The sequence below is a fragment of the Polypterus senegalus genome, chromosome 1 (assembly GCF_016835505.1).
Source record: "Polypterus senegalus isolate Bchr_013 chromosome 1, ASM1683550v1, whole genome shotgun sequence".
Taxonomy (NCBI): domain Eukaryota; kingdom Metazoa; phylum Chordata; class Cladistia; order Polypteriformes; family Polypteridae; genus Polypterus; species Polypterus senegalus.
In genome coordinates this window covers 130,968,239-130,987,562 of record NC_053154.1, presented here as the reverse complement: position 1 = coordinate 130,987,562, position 19,324 = coordinate 130,968,239, and the positions used below count along the sequence as shown (strand labels likewise).

At 39.0% G+C, this 19,324-nt stretch overlaps 1 protein-coding gene across 1 annotated transcript in view; it reads right to left on the bottom strand.

Annotated features, from left to right (window-relative positions):
- LOC120532192 (protein ANKUB1-like) overlaps positions 1-19,324 on the bottom strand; it is a 70,316-nt gene that overhangs the window by 21,344 nt on the left and 29,648 nt on the right. Inside the window, exons 2-3 of the mRNA XM_039758055.1 lie at positions 18,178-18,269; positions 12,250-12,393 (exon numbers count right to left, since the gene is read on the bottom strand). Of these exons, the coding sequence (XP_039613989.1) occupies positions 12,250-12,393; positions 18,178-18,267 (234 nt within the window). The 5' untranslated portion in view covers positions 18,268-18,269. The remainder of the gene's footprint in view (positions 1-12,249; positions 12,394-18,177; positions 18,270-19,324) is intronic.

The following is a 19,324-nucleotide window of genomic DNA, read 5'->3' as shown; positions in this document are numbered from 1 at the left end:
ACTAGTGTATAGTACTCATAATGAAAAGTATCAAAAAAACATATTTGGAGTTTATTTGATGAATTCATATATTGCTATTTTATCACTTAAAAACATTTACTGTTTTGTAAATATGACATAATGTGTATTTGCACATTAATTTAAACTTATTAACACAAAAATATCTATTTTAAATCAACTGAAATTCATTAATTTAAACATGCAAGATGTTTTACATAACCATGCATTATAAATGATCAAGTGCTGACTGTGAGTGCCATTTTCATTCAATGATCTGTTTTCATTACACTAGCAAGTGTTTTGAAACCAGTTAAAACTGCCAGCTAAAGACCTCATTCTCACATTACTGTCTTTTATAGCTGATTGCAAGACAAATATTGAGATAACAAACGGTTGCTAAGACACACAACAGAAAGTATCTTATGAAGCTGTGTCATTTCATCGTCAGAAATGCAGAAAAAGTTAAAAGAAATTAAACAAATGTAAGTGCATTTAGCTTCTCCAGAAAAGACCCAAACCCTTTCAGATGCACACAACTTCTTAACATGCGGAATACAAAGATGTTTACAGGTATATCTAGCAAGTAAAGACAAGCTCAGTTCAGCAATTCACGCCCACCTGGTAAAGAAAGCACAACAAAGGTGTACTTGCAGTGAAGACTGAGGAAATTCAGAATGCCGCCTGGAATTCTCAGCGACTTCTACAGGTATACCTTTGAGACTATTCCCTCTAGCTGTCACTACACTGTCACAGATCACATGTGCCTACAGAGTAGTGAAGACTGCCCAAGCCTCTTCAAGGACTACCATCACACCACTGTAAGGCCCCTGTCTACAGTAACTACATTTTCGTTAAAAAACACAGACATTTCCTCCGTTCTCACCTTTCATCCATACTACACTGCCGTTTTCAACTCATGAAAATGAATACTTCTGAAAATGCTCTCTAGAGCTGGATACTTTTAAAAAATGACAGTGTGGTGTTTCAGTGCAGATGGGCAAAAACAAAGATTTCTTGAAATACAGACTCCGTCGGCCTCTTTTTGGTTTGTGCTTATTATGCAGCTCTTCCCTTATTGGATCCTGCTCATTACAATGTCTCATTCCCTGACGCCACCCCTCATGGAAGAAAAACTTATTATGAAACAGTGGTCATAGAAAAGTTGCTGTGTGGGGAGAGATAATTTTTGTTTAAAAATTACATCTTTAAATGAAGATGTAGTAGAGTAGATGTAGCTTAAGACAGCTCTGTGATCTGGCCAAGGACTGCTTCAGATGGGTTGTGAGTTGCTTGTCTTTACAACGGCAGTAGGTCATAGTGGATCCACCCCCGATTCACCAAGGGGGACTCAGATCTCAAGGTCCATTCTGATGTTTAACAAGAGATGAATCGTGATGACACCGGTATGGGAAAAAATGGGTCATGACACCAGAAAGGTTGAGAAACACTGGCCTTAAAAGAGTCCATAAAAAAGACATATAACTCTACCCACCCCTAAAACACTCTCTTCACTCTCCTGTCATTCAGCAGCAGATGATAACAGCATGTGAGAATTAGGATCTTCAGACACAGAGATAGTTTTACCCGAAGCAAACACATAAATGAATAACTCTTTCCCCTCTCCCTCCATCAACACAACTGATTAACCTACTGCTAAGATTCTGTCTTTGCTTTGTAGTGTTTTTACTTTGTCGAACATTTAACTGGGCGTGATTTAAAATCAGGTCTCTGTAGCTATGAGGCAGAATCTGCACTCACTCCAGCACTTCAAAATAGTTTTTAATTCAATTAATGCCCGCTTCTCAGATTTGTTTTTTTCTTGAGGTGTAATAGATTGATTGACTGATCACTGATAAATATTTGACTAATTAATTAATATGCTTTCAATGTAAAATAAAAACATAATTAGTACTGCACTTCACAGGAACTTGGAACCTGATTATATTAATTCTCTTTATAACCCTCAAAAATATTTGCACCTGGTGCATGGAAAAGTAAATGTGAGTATTTCAAATGTTGAAGCTATTTACCATTTGATGGAAGTGTAAACCAGCATAGCTGTCTGAAGAGGCCATGTTGTTTCCTCCTTGTTTTCCAGATTATCCTCCATTCAGGTGATTAGAGTGAAACTTCAGTTAATTCATCTCTGCTCAATATGGTACACAGATAAAAGTTGTGGTCATATTTTGTTAAAAACAATGCACGATTACATATAAAATGCAAGTTGTAACCAACATGGCAGATCCACATTTGTTAATGTTTGTTCTTCAGTCTGTTGCTGTTATCAACAGTACCTTGATGGAAATGACTGGCAATGAGAACATTTTTTTCTAAAAATGATCTGCTACAATCGATTGCTTTCTAAATTTTGTAATGCGTTCTCCCTAAAGTTTCTAACATCTTTTGATAATTGCCTGCTTTTTACTGCAATCATGTATAAATGTATGTTTTTTTTACAACAATTAGTTCAATTGGGACCTTGATTCAGTACAGTACAGTACAGAAGTAGAAGTAAGAAACCTCAGCGGTATGGTTGCACAAAATATCTGCATTTTCTTTTAGTTTTATAAAGTCTGTCTCACTTATATAGAATAGTTTTTGTTCATATTCAAAGTGGGCCCCATGTCGAATTTGCAGGTGTATATTCAGTTTCTGTTCTTTTGTAAAGCTTTACTACGAAATCTAACAGATTGGTCAAGTGAAGTATTTTTAAATGCTTGTGAGGCCCAACAGCCAAATAAAAGTTCAAATATGTCATTAATGTAACTTTTCTAGCACTCACTCACTGAAACAAACTCTGTATGCCTTACTGTGATCTACTTTTAGATATTACATTCAAGTGATAGTTCAAGACCCTATTCAGTTCAAGTTATCTATTTATCCTCTTTAATAAAACCCCTGTGTGTGTCCAGGTGTCCGTGTGTGTGTCTTCTGGTGAAATGCGCATGCGTTGGGTCACACGGGACGTGTTCAGTCTCTTCCTGTGCATTCCCTGTGTGTGCAGAGAGAGAGAGAGAGAGAGACACACACACACAGGTGCGTACGCATGAGAGACAGACAGACAGACACACACACACATGCACGCACACACACGCACACACACACGCAGGCAGGCAGGCCCGCGCAAAACACAGTCACGCACGCACGCACGCATGCAGGCAGGCCCGCGACAAAGACAGACAAACTTGCCCACTCGCACACACGCAGGCCCGCCACAGAGACAGACACGCACGCACGCACACACACACACACAGGCGCACGCGTGCATTGTTGCAATGTTACTTTTCTTGGTTGTTTATTAGATTACGGATTTTTCAAATGTTCATTTTTTTCCCTGTGCTTAAAACTCATTAAAAAGGTGTTTTTAGCGAGCGGGTTGTAAGGCTATAGCGCGAACTCTTGCAGTGTTAGTTTTCTCAGTTGTTCAAGGTTTTCTTAGTGTTATTCAATGTTTTTACATTTAGTTTACTATTACTATGTGCATTCAATGGTATAATTAACTATATTTGTGCTTAAAATCTTAAAAAATATATATATTTACATACAGTTCATATGATCTGGGACTAATCCTATGGGGGAAATTACTTCGGTTCCACTGTATTACTGTCTGACAAAATTACAGGCATTTTACGAAAATACAAACCAGTATTACTGAGAGAGAAAATTAAAGGCACACAATACAGTGACGCATATTACAACCACATACAAGGTCCCTTGCCATTTAATATAGACTGTTCCTACTAATGTTTATGCACTACTGTTCTAGCGCCCATTATTGTAACGGGCTTAATGTCTAGTATATGAATAACACAGTATGCAGCAACTTCTGGTCCATGCTTTGGTCTCCTTGCCTCTGGACTATTGCAAGTCGCCTCTGGCAGGAGTACCTGCATGTGCTATCAAGGTGCTGCAGATGGTCCAGAATTCATTGGCTTCTCTTGTATTTTACCATCTGAGATGGGCACATGTCAGTCCTCTCTTCGGGTCACTACTCCCTTTATCAGCAGACATTAAGTTCACATCCCTGATGCTTGCCTACAGATTAGTCAGTGGGTCAGCACCTGAGTATATGGATACACTGGTGTGGTGCCGTGCTCCTTCTCGCCCACTCAGGTCCACCAGAGAACAGCATCTGTTCATGCCACCCATGTGTGCTATCAAGTCTCAATCCAGATTCTTTTCCTGTGTAGTTCCTAGTTGGTAGAATGAGCTGCCCACCTCCATCTGAACTTCTGAATCCCTTAATGTATTTAAGAAGCAATTGAAGGCCCATCTGTTCTGCAAATATCTGTCTAATTCTTCTTCTTCTTCTTTCGGCTACTCTCGTTAGGGGTTGCCACAGTGGACCATCCTCTTCCATATCTTTCTGTCCTCTGCATCTTGTTCTTTAACACCGATCACCTGCATGTCCTCTCTCACCACATCCATAAACCTTCTCTTAGGCCTTCCTCTTTTCCTGTTACCTGGCAGCTCTATCCTTAACATCCTTTTCCCAATATACTCAGCATCTCTCCTCTGCACATGACCAAACCAATGCAATCTCGCCTCTCCGCCTTTGTCTCCCAGACGTCCAACTTGAGCTGACCCTTTAATGTACTCATTTCTAATCCTATCCATCCTAGTCACACCCAGTGCAAATCTTAGCACCTTTAATTCTGCTACCTCCAGCTCTGTCTCCTGCTTTCTGGTCAGTGCCACCATCTTCAACCCATATAACATAGCTGGTCTCACTCCCATCCTGTAGACCTTCCCTTTCACTCTTGCTGATACCCGTCTGTCACAAATTACTCCTGACACTCTTCTCCACTAAATCCACCCTGCCGGCACTCTATTTTTTACCTCTATTTCACACTCCTTGTTACTCTGTACTGTTGATCCCAAATATTTAAACTCATCCACCTTTGCCAACTCTACTCCCTGCATCCTCACCATTCCACTGATCTCCCTCTCATTTACACACATGTATTCTGTCTTGTTCCTACAGACCTTCATTCCTCTCCTCTCCACAGCATATCTCCACCTCTCCAGGGTCTCCTCAACTTGCTCCCTGCTATAGCTACAGATCACAATGTCATCAGAAAACATCATAGTCCACGGGGACTCCTGTCTAATCTCGTCTGTCAACCTGTCCATCACCATTGCAAATAAGAAAGAGCTCAGAGCCGATCCCTGATGTAATTCCACCTCCACCTTGAATGCATCAGTCACTCCTAACACAGACTTCACCACTGTCACATTTCCCTCGTGAGGCACCCTATCACATACTTTCTCCAGGTCCACAAAGACGCAATGCAACTCCTTCTGGACTTCTCTATACTTCTCAATCAACATCCTCAGAGCAAACATCGCATCTGTGGTGCTCTTTCTTGGCATGAAACCATACTGCTGCTCACTAATCATCACCTCACTTCTTAACCTAGCTTCCACTACTCTTTCCCATAACTTCATGCTGTGACTCATTAATTTTATCCCCCTGTAGTTGCTACAGTCCTGCATATCCCCCTTATTCTTAAATATCAGCACCAGTACACTTCTTCTTCACTCCTCAAGAATCCTCTCACTTTCCAAGATTCCATTAAAAAATCTGGTTAAAAACTCCACTGCCATCTCTCCTAAACACATCCATGCTTCCACAGGTATGTCATCTGGACCAACAGCCTTTCCATTTTTCATCCTCTTCATAGCTGTCCTTGCTAATCCGTTGCACTTCCTGATTCACTATCTCCACATCATCCAACCTTCTCTCTTTCTCGTTCTCTTCATTCATCAACCTCTCACATTACTCTTTCCATCTGCCCAACACACTCTCCTCGCTTGTATGTTTCTGTCTTTATCGTTTATCACCCTAACCTGCTGCACATCTTTCCCAGCTCGGTCCCTCTGTCTAGCCAATCGGAACAGGTTCTTTTCTCCCTCCTTAGTGTCCAACCTCTTATATAACTCATTATATGCCTTTTCTTTAGCCTTTGCCACCTCTCTATTCACCTTGTGCTTAATCTACTTTCTAAGTCTAGTCTAAAGTCTACTTTCCGCATCTCTCTGACTATCCTACTTCTTCTACGCCATCCTCTTCCTCTGTATACTCTCCTGTACTTCCCCATTCCATTATGAGGTTTCCTTTTCCTCCTTCCTCTTTCCAGATGCCACACCAAGCACCCTTCTTGCTGTCACCCTTACTACATCTGCTGTAGTTTCCCAGCTGTCTTGTAACTCTTCACTGCCACCCAGTGCCTGTCTCACCTCCTCTCTAAACTCAACCTTGCAGTCTTCCTTTTTCAACTTCCACCATTTGATCCTTGGCTCTGTCCTCACTCTCTTCCTCTTCTTGATCTCCAACGTCATCCTACAGACCACCATCCTATGCTGCTTAACTACACTTTTCACTGCCACCACTTTGCAGTCTTCAATCTCCTTCAGATTGACTTTTCTGCATAGGATGTAATCTACCTGTGTGCATCTTCCTCCACTCTTGTACGTCACCCTATGTTCCTCCCTCTTCTTAAAATATGTATTCACCACAGCCATGTCCATCCTTTTGGCAAAATCCACTATCCTCTGACCTTCTTCATTCCTCTCCTGAACACCATACCTACCCATCACCTCCTCGTCTCCTCTGTTCCCTTCACCAACATGTACTTTGAAATCCGCTCCAATCACCACTTTCTGTCTCTTGAGTACACTGCTTATCACTTTATCCAACTCACTGCAAAAATCTTCTTTCTCATTCATCGCACACCCAACTTGCGGGGCATATGCACTAACAACATTCATCATCACACCTCCAATTTCCAGCTTCATAATCATTACTCTGTCTGACACTCTTTTCACCTCCAAAACACTCTTGACATACTGTTCCTTCACAATAACTCCTACCCCATTTCTCCTCCCATCCACAACATGATAGAACAATTTGAATCGCCCTCTGATCCACCTGGCCTTACACCCCTTCCATTTAGTCTCTTGCACGCACAATATATCAGCCTTCATTCTCTTCATCATATCTGCTAACTCTCTACCCTCACCAGTCATACTGACAACATTCAAACTTCCTACCCTCAGTTCCACTCTCTTTAACTTCCTCCTCTCCTCCTGCCTCCGGATACGTCTCCCCCTCTTCGTCTCCTTCTTCGCCCAACAGTAGCCCAATTTCCACCAGCATCCTGTTGGCTAACAGTACTGGTGGCAGTCATTGTTAACCCAGGGCTCGACCAATCTGGCATGGAAATTTGTATTTTTGTCTATTATCTGTCTAATTGATAGGGGAAAAAAACTTTGCTCTGTGATATTTTATATTGTTCGTTAATTTGTTGTTTGACTAAGTTTAATTGCTTTATTGATTGTAATTCAGAATTGTATATTTTTTAGTTATTATTGTGTCAATCGACTCTTTGTTACTTGTCCTACTACACTTGCTGAACAAACATACCCTAGCCTAACGTTACTTGATTATGTTTACCTCTTATGTAAGTCGTATTAGGTAATGCAAATATATAGTGCAAATTTGACTGATTGACTCACTCATCAACAAAAACATTGTTTTCCATTTAGTTCAAAACCTGAAATTTAGCAGGAGATAGTATATCCCAGTAAGTATGGTATATCCTAGTATATCCCTGGTATAGGCCAGTAAGTATCCACTAAGAAAGGACATTTTAGGATATCGATAATTAGGGTTAAACCCCCCTACAATAGGAAAACTATCCATCCATCCATCCAGTATCCAACACGCTATATGCTAACTACAGCGTCACGGGGGTCTGCCGGAGCCAATCCCAGCCAACATAGGGCACAAGGTATAAAACAAACCCCGGGCAGGGCACCTGCCCACCGCAGGGCACACACACATGCCCATACACCAAGCACACACTAGAGACAATTTCGAATCGCCAATGCACCTAACCTGCATGTCTTTGGACTGTGGGAGGAAACCGGAGTACCCGGGGGTAAACCCACACAGACATGGGGAAAACGTGCAAACTCCACACAGGGAGGACCTGTGAAGCGAACCCAGGTCTCCTAACTGCGAGGCAGCAGTGCTACCCACTGCACCACCGTACCGCCCATAGGAAAACTAAATACCCCAAAATCTCAAAAATGACTTGACAGATTTGATTGAACTTAGGTGGTGCTATAGAAAAGAGAAAATTAGTTGACACATTTTTTTTATTTCTCTTTTGGTCGATACCCACTTTAATAAAAGGTTAAGTGCCTGTGTGTGTCTCTGTCTCCATCCAGCTGTTATGTTTCTGTTACTTCAAAAGATGCGCATCACATAACATTAAACTGTTTTTACAAATCTCATACCAAATAGCATATACTTTACATGGTGCACTGCAAATGTTATCACTGAGGCCTGTACTGAATACTTAGATTTCAACTTATTTAAGATGGGTTGCACAGCTTGTTTACTAATATTATGTTAACTTATAAGTTGGCACTGCACTGAAAGCATGCTTAATGCAAATTAAGGACTAGCAGAACTGATTGACAGGCCACGCAGATATAACCAGAAACCAATAGGGTGGACAACCGAAGGTGGGGCATTGTCCTGGACAGGAAAAAAGAGACATCATCATGTTATGAAATGGAAAAAAAAGGTTCAGCAAACTCAATGAAGAGCTCAGTAGTTAGCAAGCACTGTTTTTGATGTTGACTTCCTGCACTCTTAAATGCATAACAGCTCTCATATTTCAGTCTGTCAGCCTTCTGAAATGAAGTATTGAGCACCGCAAAGAACTGCTTCAAACAAATGACAACTGAGCGGTTCCCCTTGGAATGAAGCACTCACGTATGAACGGTGAGGGGGTGGGTGGTGGTGGTGGTGATTGTGGTGGTTAATCAAGCGCCTCAAATTACTAACACGTAAATGAAATGTGAGGGAGGGTGAGATTTGGTATGGGTATCGAGCCCTGTGAAGCACCAACACATAAACAACAACATAGGGGGTCTGACCCATGGTGGTTTGTGGTTAACTAGTGCATTATCAAATGGTGAAAGACAAAATAACAAATGCGTGGGAGGGTGATTGAACATTATGATAACGGCTGCACAGCATTTCCAAAGTTCTACGAGGCACCCATAAAAAAGGTGCGCATCCGCAACCTATCAACATTTAAGATATAATTAGTTAAATTTTATTTGTTTTTCCAATTGGAGCACAGTCATGTGAAGTGACTTGCTCATGGTCACAAAGTGCCAGAACCAAATGTTGAAGCCACAACCTCAGGGTCTGAAGTCCAAAGCCTTAACCACTACAACACACAGCTTCCCAACACTTTTAGCTCTTTGCCCAGTGGGGTTGGACGGTCTCAAGGCCTTGGAACCCCTGCAGATTTTGTTTTTTTTTTTCTCTAGCCCTCTGGAGTTTTTTTTTTTTGTTTTTTACTGTTCGGACCTTACTTTATTCTTTGTTGCTTAGTATTTTATTTTTATTTTTTATAAACTTTTCCTTCTTCATCTTCTAAAGCACTTTGAGCTACATCATTTGTATGAAAATGTGCTATATAAATAACTGTTGTTGCTGGTTAAAAAAGTACAAACCCTGTATACAGAAAAGCACTTAGTTACATAGTACTTCTGATACACCAAATTAACCAACAACCATTGTCTTACTAAATAGCACAGCTAGTCTTGTATATAAACATCTACATGTGGAATTGTGTCTGTCTGTCTGTCTGACCCCGAAGTGCGAGGCTACTGCATGAAGCTCAAAGAAATGGACTCTGTCTCCAAAGTGAGACCACCGAGGAAAGACAAACTTGCTTAACCACTGATAGACAAGGGGGGGCAAGCCCGTCCGCAAAACGAAACCGCCGACTCTGCATTTCAGTTTTTTTGTCTGACGATTTCAATAGTTTCTCTGAGTGCTGGCTTTTTACAGTATTTACATAAAACTCTTAACTGAGTACAGGCTCAAAGCACTTATACTTATTTACAAAAATAATAATACTGTATGGTAACTTACGTACATAAACACTCATAATATTGAATAATGATGCTTTTCTTAAATTTGACAGTTATGTAGCATACTCAGTAAAAAAAAGTACAGCCAAGTGGATTAATTTATCATCCTTCTGAAAAAATTAACCCCTGAAGGCTCATTACAGGTAAAATACAGTTCTGCTGACCCATGCCAACTGGACACCCTCCATTTTGAACATTGTACAATAACATACCTCACAATTACGTGTCAGGGGCACAAATCTCTGTACCCACCGGATTGCTAATCATCGTCAGCTTGACTGACTAAAATGTATAGATTAAAATATCTTTACAGTGTCCTAAAACTTCAGCCAGATCGTTGATGCTATCTTTGCAGGTTACTTTCCAGCAAAGATGCTTGGTTTTATTAGACTTTTTTGTTCCTGTGCACAAAGACTGGAGTCGGTTGTACCTTCCAGGTTAAAAGCAAATGTTTACAAAATGGAATGTTAGGACAGTCAGTCTCTATGTCTTTATATGCTTCTGCTAGACAGCTAACCTATTCAGAAGAGATGGTACTGAAGACAGGAAGTCACAATCAATGGTTTCTGAGGAGATTGATACTGTTTTAATCTAACAGACTGGTGGTATGCAGTGAAATAAAAAGTTTTTAGCCATAATATTCTCAATCACAATGTATGCAATTTATGGTTGTGCGGTGCTGGGGCCTATCCCAGCACCATACATACACACACCCACGCTCAAGCACAGTCAATCTGGAATCACCAAATACAGTATACCTAACCTGCATATTTTTTGGGGTTGTTTAAGGAAAACCCAGGTAGATGCAGGGGCACATGCAAACTTCACAAATTAAAATATGAGCATGAGATTCAAACCCATGAACCGTGAGGCTGCAGCATTATCTACTACAACACCATCTACCGTACATGCACTTTTACATTTATTTTTGATAAGTAATGCAAATATGTTTTTAAAAATTTGTATTCCTTTTGTCTTTTTGTTTTGGTAAAGATCAAGAGTTGCTTGGGACTGTACATAAGTAATGACTAGGTTCAGCTTTACAAACTTTACAATAGTCCAGTCTTTCTTTTGTCAAATAGTATTCTTTGTTCATCCTTTACCAATTTAATTGCAGTTAAGTTTTTTTTTATTGCATTCTCTACATCTAAACTAACATACATGCAATTTATTTGTTTTCCAAACTGCTTTGTAATAATCTCAAAGAAAAGATGAAAAGCACTGAATAAAAAAAAAGATTATTTAAATGTTTGCAACATAGCATAGAAAATGAGAGAAACAGACCAAGGTAAAAATCCTAAAACAGCCACCCTTTCCTTCAAGCTACTATGGACAGTTTTCCACTGTCTAATTTTGATCACTTCAAGGCCCCTACTTGGGCCCTTATGTCAAGTCGATGCCATTTTCTGATTTTATTCTTTTCTGTACACACAGCAGGATTCTACTACCTTACTTCCTGGTTTCATTCTCTCCTCTCCACCCTTCCATCCATATATCCCTCCATCCATTTTCTGAGTTAGGACCTGAGGCTAACACAGTAGCTGAAGACGTCGGTTGTGGATAAAAATGAGGGTGGGAATGTTCAAACTAGGTAATCAGCTGCAAGAAACATTTTAATTTGCAGTAAAAAAAAATCATTACAAATCAAGAAGTAGAAAAACATATTAGGATGGTGCTGTAAAACCTCAATAAAACTTCAGTTTTAAAAGTCTGCCTGAATCCCCTGTTGGTCTGAACCATAGTATATCATAATGAACGTCGTGGTATGCCAACCATCACAGCATAAAAAATAAAAAACTGTCTGTAGCGTACTGTAATTTCATACCTGTTTTAATTTGACTCTTCTCCATGAACCTGTTGATTACAATTTACATCAGTTGTGAGCTGCTTTTGTCAGCATCAGGCATACAGCAGGAACAAACCTCAGACGAGATGCCAGTCCATCGCTGCACACACTTATACACACAAACTTGTTTAGTCATAATGGATTAAATTCCACCCATCAATATATTTGAAATTCATGTCTTTGAAGTGTTCAAGGAAAACTGATTAACCATAAAAAATGGTCAGACATGTCTTTATGATGTATACTGCTATTCATGTAATATACCATCATCAAGTGCCGTACTCAAAATAAACAGAAACATGCTAGTATTAGAAACAGAGACTGTAGACCTCTGAAGCTGTGAGACAGCAATGCTATTCTGTGCAGAAAAGACTTTTTTTTTCACTTATCGTGACGTTAACTGCAGTTTGAATATCACAGACTCCAACAGAGTTTCTTACCTTCAAGACACATTTGATAGTGGAAAATGGAGTTATTCCAATGTCTGCCAGCACCCAGCTATCTTCCAAAGTAGCTCCAGCATAAGAAAGCTCCAAGAACTGATGACTTTGCTTATTATCAATGAGTTGCAAATGAAAAAAATCCTGGAGTATAGAAAAATGAAAAAAAAAAACACAAAATATATTCTCTTAAAATCTTTATTGCATATTATTTCTATGCACCCGTTCTTTAACAAACTTAATATGAGAGTCTCAGAGAGCTGATGCCTATTCTGCTTTTAGAAAAACTGAAAATTATTCTGTATCCAGCAGGGGGTGCACCTTCCCTGGAAATGTATTAATCACAATGATGCCATTTAATTCATCCTTCAGTGGTGATGCCTTTTAAGTTTTTAAAGAATTTTGTGGAATGAATAACCTAACCCTGAGCCTGAAGAGAAATTCTAAAAACATTTTGTCCAGACCAAAGAGGAAACAGGAAGGATGGCTGATGTTTCACACACTTGATTAGTTGTATCATGTCCTTGACTTTACTTACCTTAATGAAACCAGCTGTCATCTTGTCTTAGCAGGTGACACCTCAGCACCACATTTTTTTTTTTTTACAGAGGCTGGAGTGCCAATCCTGCCACCAACCTCCACGTTTTCCCTGTAAGATGGAGGACCTGCTTGCAGGGCTAATTGATAGTGAGAAAATAACACAAACTTTGAGAGAAAAAATATATTTGTTTTGGAATTGTTGCGATGTACTGGTTCTTGGACACAAGGTCAATAACTTACTGAGACATTTGTCTTAAGGAGTTTACTGTGGCTCCATTTCCAAGGCATAGGGATATGCACCAAATTATTTTTGTTTTCTTTACACACACACACACACACTAATTTTTGAAAATTAGTCAAAAACAGTGCAAACTATAAATACTAAACTGCCCTCTCCTGGCCTGAGAAATACATCATTAAATACTTGTTTCAACATGGATACTCTCTTAATGTTGTGTGCAAAGCTATTTTCTTGGAAACCGCGCCTTATTTCACTATTTTCACCTATGAATGATTCTTGGCTAATAACAGGCTTAATTTTGCCTGCCTTTCACATATGAGTCTAAGGTTATGTCAAAATGTAGGAAGCTGTCATATGGCAATAGCCATTACCACACTCTCAATGTATTGTATACACTATAAGGTGACCATATTCCTAGTAAAATCTTTGGACTTGCTCCAATATATGATAATTAGCTTGATTCTTATATGAGAAAAAGAGAAAACGGTTAGAGTCTCTCCAACCATAGCAGCTCCTTGATGACACATCTGCGTAGCTGCCCATGTGAGAGACACTAACTATGGAAATGCAACCATAAGAGCATCACCAGTCCTTAAGAAGCAGTCCCCTTTATAGGTTGCTTGTTGTAAGAATACTTGCTCACCTCAAGGCTCCCATCTCTTATGGCTTCCATAGGCTCACAAATATTAAAACCCTGACTTGCTAAGAAGATCCCTACTTGGGCCCTTATGCCTTTTCAGCTCCTGCCAGGCTACTTATAACCCTTTATATGACTCCCCTCAAACATTTGTTGTTACCATTTGCTTCCTTGAGATAGAAGTCTCAGCAGAGAATATTTCAGCCTAGCTCAAGAAGCAGATGAAGACTTTTTCCCCCACTGAATATCTGATCCACAAAGCTTATGCCATCATTCATTCTCATTGCACATGGAGCCTGGATCCTAAATGTGTAGCAGCTCTACAACAATCATTCTTTCTTTATGTCTTTTAAAAGAACAGATACTCTTGATTGGGAGATACTCTGCTGTGCCTTCATTACCTTGCAGTCAGAAGATTGCAGTCTTCTTAATTGTCTTCCTTTCAAAATGCAGCTGTCAGATCCTCTCCTTTGACGTTCATAATGATAATATAATTTTGACTTCATGTCTTTCATGTCTAATCAGTGCAAACCTGTGGTGACATCTCTTATGCAAACTCTTTTGATTTTGATGTATTTGCAGATCTTAACAATAATTAATGGCCAGATTCTGTCAGTTGAAACTCAGGCTTTGCACTTTTTTGTACGGTTCATGAGAGAGAAGATTACAAGTCTTACTGTTTATTAAGAAAGTTGTGTGATGTTTTGGCTTCTAAATATTTCCCCATCTTATCTGCTTTCCTTGTGGAATAAAAGGAAGCACATCAAAATTCAGAATTGCTTTGATTCAATTTGTGAGAAGTCAAGCAAAATGACACCTTTTATTGGCTAACTAAAAAGATTATGATATGCAAGCTTTAGAGGCAACTCAGGCCCCTTCTTCAGGAAAGATGTTGGAAGCATTCCCTTCCTATAGTCTGTGGTGAGATTTTTGGCCTTCTTTCATTACAGGTATTCATATGTGGTCTCTTCTGGCAAAACAACTAGCAGGAAGGAAGTGATACTGAGTATCTTTGAAGCTCAGATGATGTGCATGCAGACTGTTATTGTGAGGCATACTGCTTGCAAATGTGTGACTGTTGGATACCAAGTCTGAGAAACTGTAATGCTGCATCCATTTGCAATGAGACATGAAAGGGTACTGTGTTCTCTGTTGCACAGAAATGTGGTTGAATATAAGCATTTCTGGCACACTATTTACAATTGCACTGGCCCTACACTTCACCCCACAAGCACCAGATAAAACATAGACATTTGTACTTAATGATCAGCAGTCTCTTGTGCACAGATGTAGAAGCGCTTTTCAAATCATGCTCAATGATTTGGAATATATCATGAAGAAATGCCGACCTTTCAGCTTTTTAAGGGAATTTTCCTCTTATTATGAAGACATTGCACTCATTTATCTTTCCCAACATTACCAGTACACATGAAATCATGTGCTCAGACACTTACTTTGCCGTGACTTCAATTCCTTTAGTTTAAATAAAGAGACATCTTTCCTGTGCAGCGTCCCTATTAGGGTACATCATTCTCTACCTTTGGTAAATCTGACCACATCTTTGTTCCTTTATTTGCTGTGTATAAATTAAACTAAATAGTGTTCCGTCCACAATGAAAACTAAGCCAACGTCTGTTGAGCATCATCTCATAGAGTGCAATGGAATGTTTGACTGTTCCAGTGATCCTAATAAATAATCAAAATCACTAACGCTTTGTGTTAAATGTTCCATGGGCAGTTATATTCCCACTAGGAAGATCAATTACAGTATATTAATACCAGGCTTTTGAGTTTATTAACATTTGGTCTAAACTTGAAAACTGGACTGCTGTTTTGTTAAGGTGATAGAGACTTGTACACAGGAATTTGAGAAAGCAATCAGATGGGCATAAAGTCAATACAAGAATAAAGTACACAAAATTATTCTCAGTGTGTGTGAGAGTTGGCCTAAATACTGTTGGAAAATGTTACCAGGAATACCACAATTTTATTCTTTGTTTTCAAAGAAGCAAAAAACAGTTTCCTCCACTCACTTTGAAACTAACAACAACAACCTTCCTGTACACCTGTAAGTAAGTCAAGTTTTATTCTACAAAATAAGCATGATATATGTATTACCTTTAAAAAATAAACAGTCACAAAGTAGCTGGCTCACACTGCATTTTATTTAACATCCTCAGAAATTTCACAGTTCATTTTCACAGAACATTTACAAATTCTCACTATCTCTGTCTGCTGTGCTTGTGTACTTTATTAGAAAACACCATACTGTCATTGCCCAAGAAAACTGAAGGAGCAGGACTGAGTGATTGCTACCCAGTGGCACTTAAGTCTGTGGCTATGAAGTGCTTAGTGCCATTAATAATGACTCACAATAACACTATCAATCTCTTCTCATCAAGCCAAATCAGCAGGTCAGTGGAATAAACCATTTACATGGCCTTACATGTTATTACCTTTGAACACCTTAACAGGAGAGTCACCTATTTCAGGATGCTCTTTATTCATTACAGTTTAGCCTATGATATAATTGTTCCCTCTAAATTTTTATGTTTCCTTTATGTTATGTTACTTTATGTTAAAGTTAGACAACAAATACTGCGCTCAGATCCTAATTTGGGATCCTGAGGTGGTTTGTGGTGTTGGGTGTGGTAACATGCTGTATCAGTACATGCGCCAAACCTCAGCAAATACTGAATGGCTTCAAGGTTGCTTCCTTAACTCTGGAAAAATGGTACAGCCAAAATAGTAGCATCCATTTTATTATATTTGCTGAATACACCACAATAATGGGAGTAATAAGCTGAAGTGATGAACCTGTGTACAAGAATAAGGTGGCAACTGTATAGTGTTTTGACAACAATCTGGAACTGAATATCACCAAAACAAAGCAACTCATCAAGGACTTCAGGAGACACAAAGAGAGTCACATCTTGATGAACTGTTATAGTGATAGCAGATTCAAAACCGTAATTAACCTGGGTTGTATATTGAGGTCATACAAAAAAAAAATGTAACAGCATCTTCTCTTTTTGAGGTCCATGAAAAAATGCAGCATGAGTTGAAAGACATTCAAGATTTTTTTCTGGGCTTACATCTAAGATTGTTCTGACTCATATACTGTACTTTCATCAACACACATGAGAGAAAGAACATCCAGATGTTAGGAGAGCTGCTCAAAGATAATCTAAATTATATGAAGAGATGTGAACCAATCCCTGTTGTTATAGTTACTATACAATAATATAGGATTCCATTCACCCAGGACACAACTGTTGTCACCTCTATAGTTGGGAAAATGTCAACTGTGTGAATAAATAATTACAAAGTATACATATTTTCATGAATTTATATTGAGATGATGAGGATAATGTATCTAAATATCCTTCCATTAGTCAGCCACCTATATATATCCACTTAATCAGTTCAGGTTATCCCAGCAACAATCTGTGAAAGGTGGAAAACCAGGGTGAGTACCATTTTAGGGTGCGCTCATGGCCACACTCAGATTTACTTTAACAAGGCTAATTAACAGTTGATAAGTAATCTTTGTAACGTGAGTGAAAAAGCACAGTACCTTAGAGAATAAAAATGCACAAACACTGGGGGAATGTGCAAACTCTACCCTGGCAATTAGAGGAAATTCAAAACCAGGTCTTTAGAACTGCTGTATGAGGCACCATCACTAACGACTTCACTACTGTTTTGCCTGAAATATGTCTACTTATATTAAACCATAAAAGCCTACAGAGTATTATATTATACCAATGTTATCATCTACCCTGATAACAGCTTACAATCTTGCAAGATTTTGCAAAAACACAGCTCAAACAAACATAACATTAAATAACATTTTCTAATCCACCTAATCTGAGATCATGAGGTGGTTTATTGTGTGGTGGGTGCGGCAATGAGCTATATCAGTGCATGCTCCCAAACTCTCTCTCACTCTGTCTCTAATCCTGTTTAGGGTTGCTAGATCAGCACCAGGTACAAAGTAGGAGGTGGCCCTGGACAGGCTGCCAGTTCATCACAGGGCCCATGCACATGCACACACATATACCCACACTACCGGTCAATCGAAACCGCATGTCTTTAGAGATCTGGGTTGATAACTAGAATATCTGGAGAAAATCAACACTGACATGTGAAGAAAGTGCCAAATAGACACAGACAACAACCAAACTGATGGCAACAAGTAGATTAGAGGAGTAAGAAAAACGCTATATAAATGTAAAGAATTATTATTATTATTCAAACTCAGGGGGCTTGAGATGCCAAAACTACCCATTGCACCAACAAGTGCTGCCTAAAATCACATAAAAGTGATAGATAGATAGATAGATAGATAGATAGATAGATAGATAGAAAAAGAGAATATTCGATAGATAGATAGATAGATAGATAGATAGATAGATAGATAGATAGATAGATAGATAGATAGATAGATAGATAGATAGATAGATACTCAATACAACAACTCAGAATTAGTTTTTTTAAGTTTTATTACCTTGACCATCAGCTTTACAGCCTGGATTGTTTGGTCCTGGGAAATGTAAAAAGGCTCACATAACCCTTCAAAAGCAATAAAAATCCTCATGGCTGTGGACAAAGAAAAAAAATAGGTTTCCTTATCTTCTTCAATGAGAGCAGTTAGTAATAGTAACAAATATTTTCACATAAAACATTGGCAGCAGTATTAGTATGCCAAAAGCAGAGGGCCCACGGATGGACAAAGACGATGCATGCTAGACAGAGAGAGAGTAAGTGAGAGCTGGGAGACTTTAAATGTGATTCTAATAATGATAAAGGTCCCACCGAGTACACACTGCCAAGAAAAGCTCCTCCCACTGGAGCAGGCCTTTCTATAAAGCTGGCCTCATTTGTTTGTGTCATCTGAGAGTCAGCAAACAATGCCACCCATTTTCAGTCTCTTTCCTTTCCGAACTTATCCAAGTTTGCACAGCAGGCATGTGTGAACTTGCTTCAAGTAAAAGTAAATATATGAACTTGCAGATTGCTGAAGAATGGGCGCTACTTATATTCCTAGATTTTTTTTTTTTTTTTAATTTGGTGTGTGTGTTTTCAGTTTATTCAGTGTCTTGCATTTCAGAGTTGTAGTGCATGGTAAATCCGCGTGATATATTTATTTCAGTTAAGATGATAATTTGAGAAACTTTGAAAATATGCAGGTAACTGGATGGATTACACTGTACTCTACTGTCTTTCAGAAAGGATCTCTTTGTGCTCTTTTAAATTTCAGCAATCTGCAATAAAACAGAGGCACTGTAATACCAAGTTGTTACACTGACTGCACTTACAAAGAGATTTGACAAGAGATGAATTGGTTTTATACAATATTACATAACAGTAGCTTTCACACATTTGTTATTGTCACAAAGTACTTTATAAAAATACAGCAATCAATCAGTCTTGCATTTTATACTTCACTCTTGCAAAATAATTAAGAATGCATTAATTATCATTGTATACAACACCTTCAATGGAGATTGCAGTGATCATTTACAGAACCTAACATGTAAGCATTGGGTGCAAAGCAGGAACCTGCCCTGAACTGTGTACCATTCTATTGCACAACACATTTTGAACCCCTTAGTGTCAGCATTTAAGTTAACAAAGCATGTCTCAGACAAAAG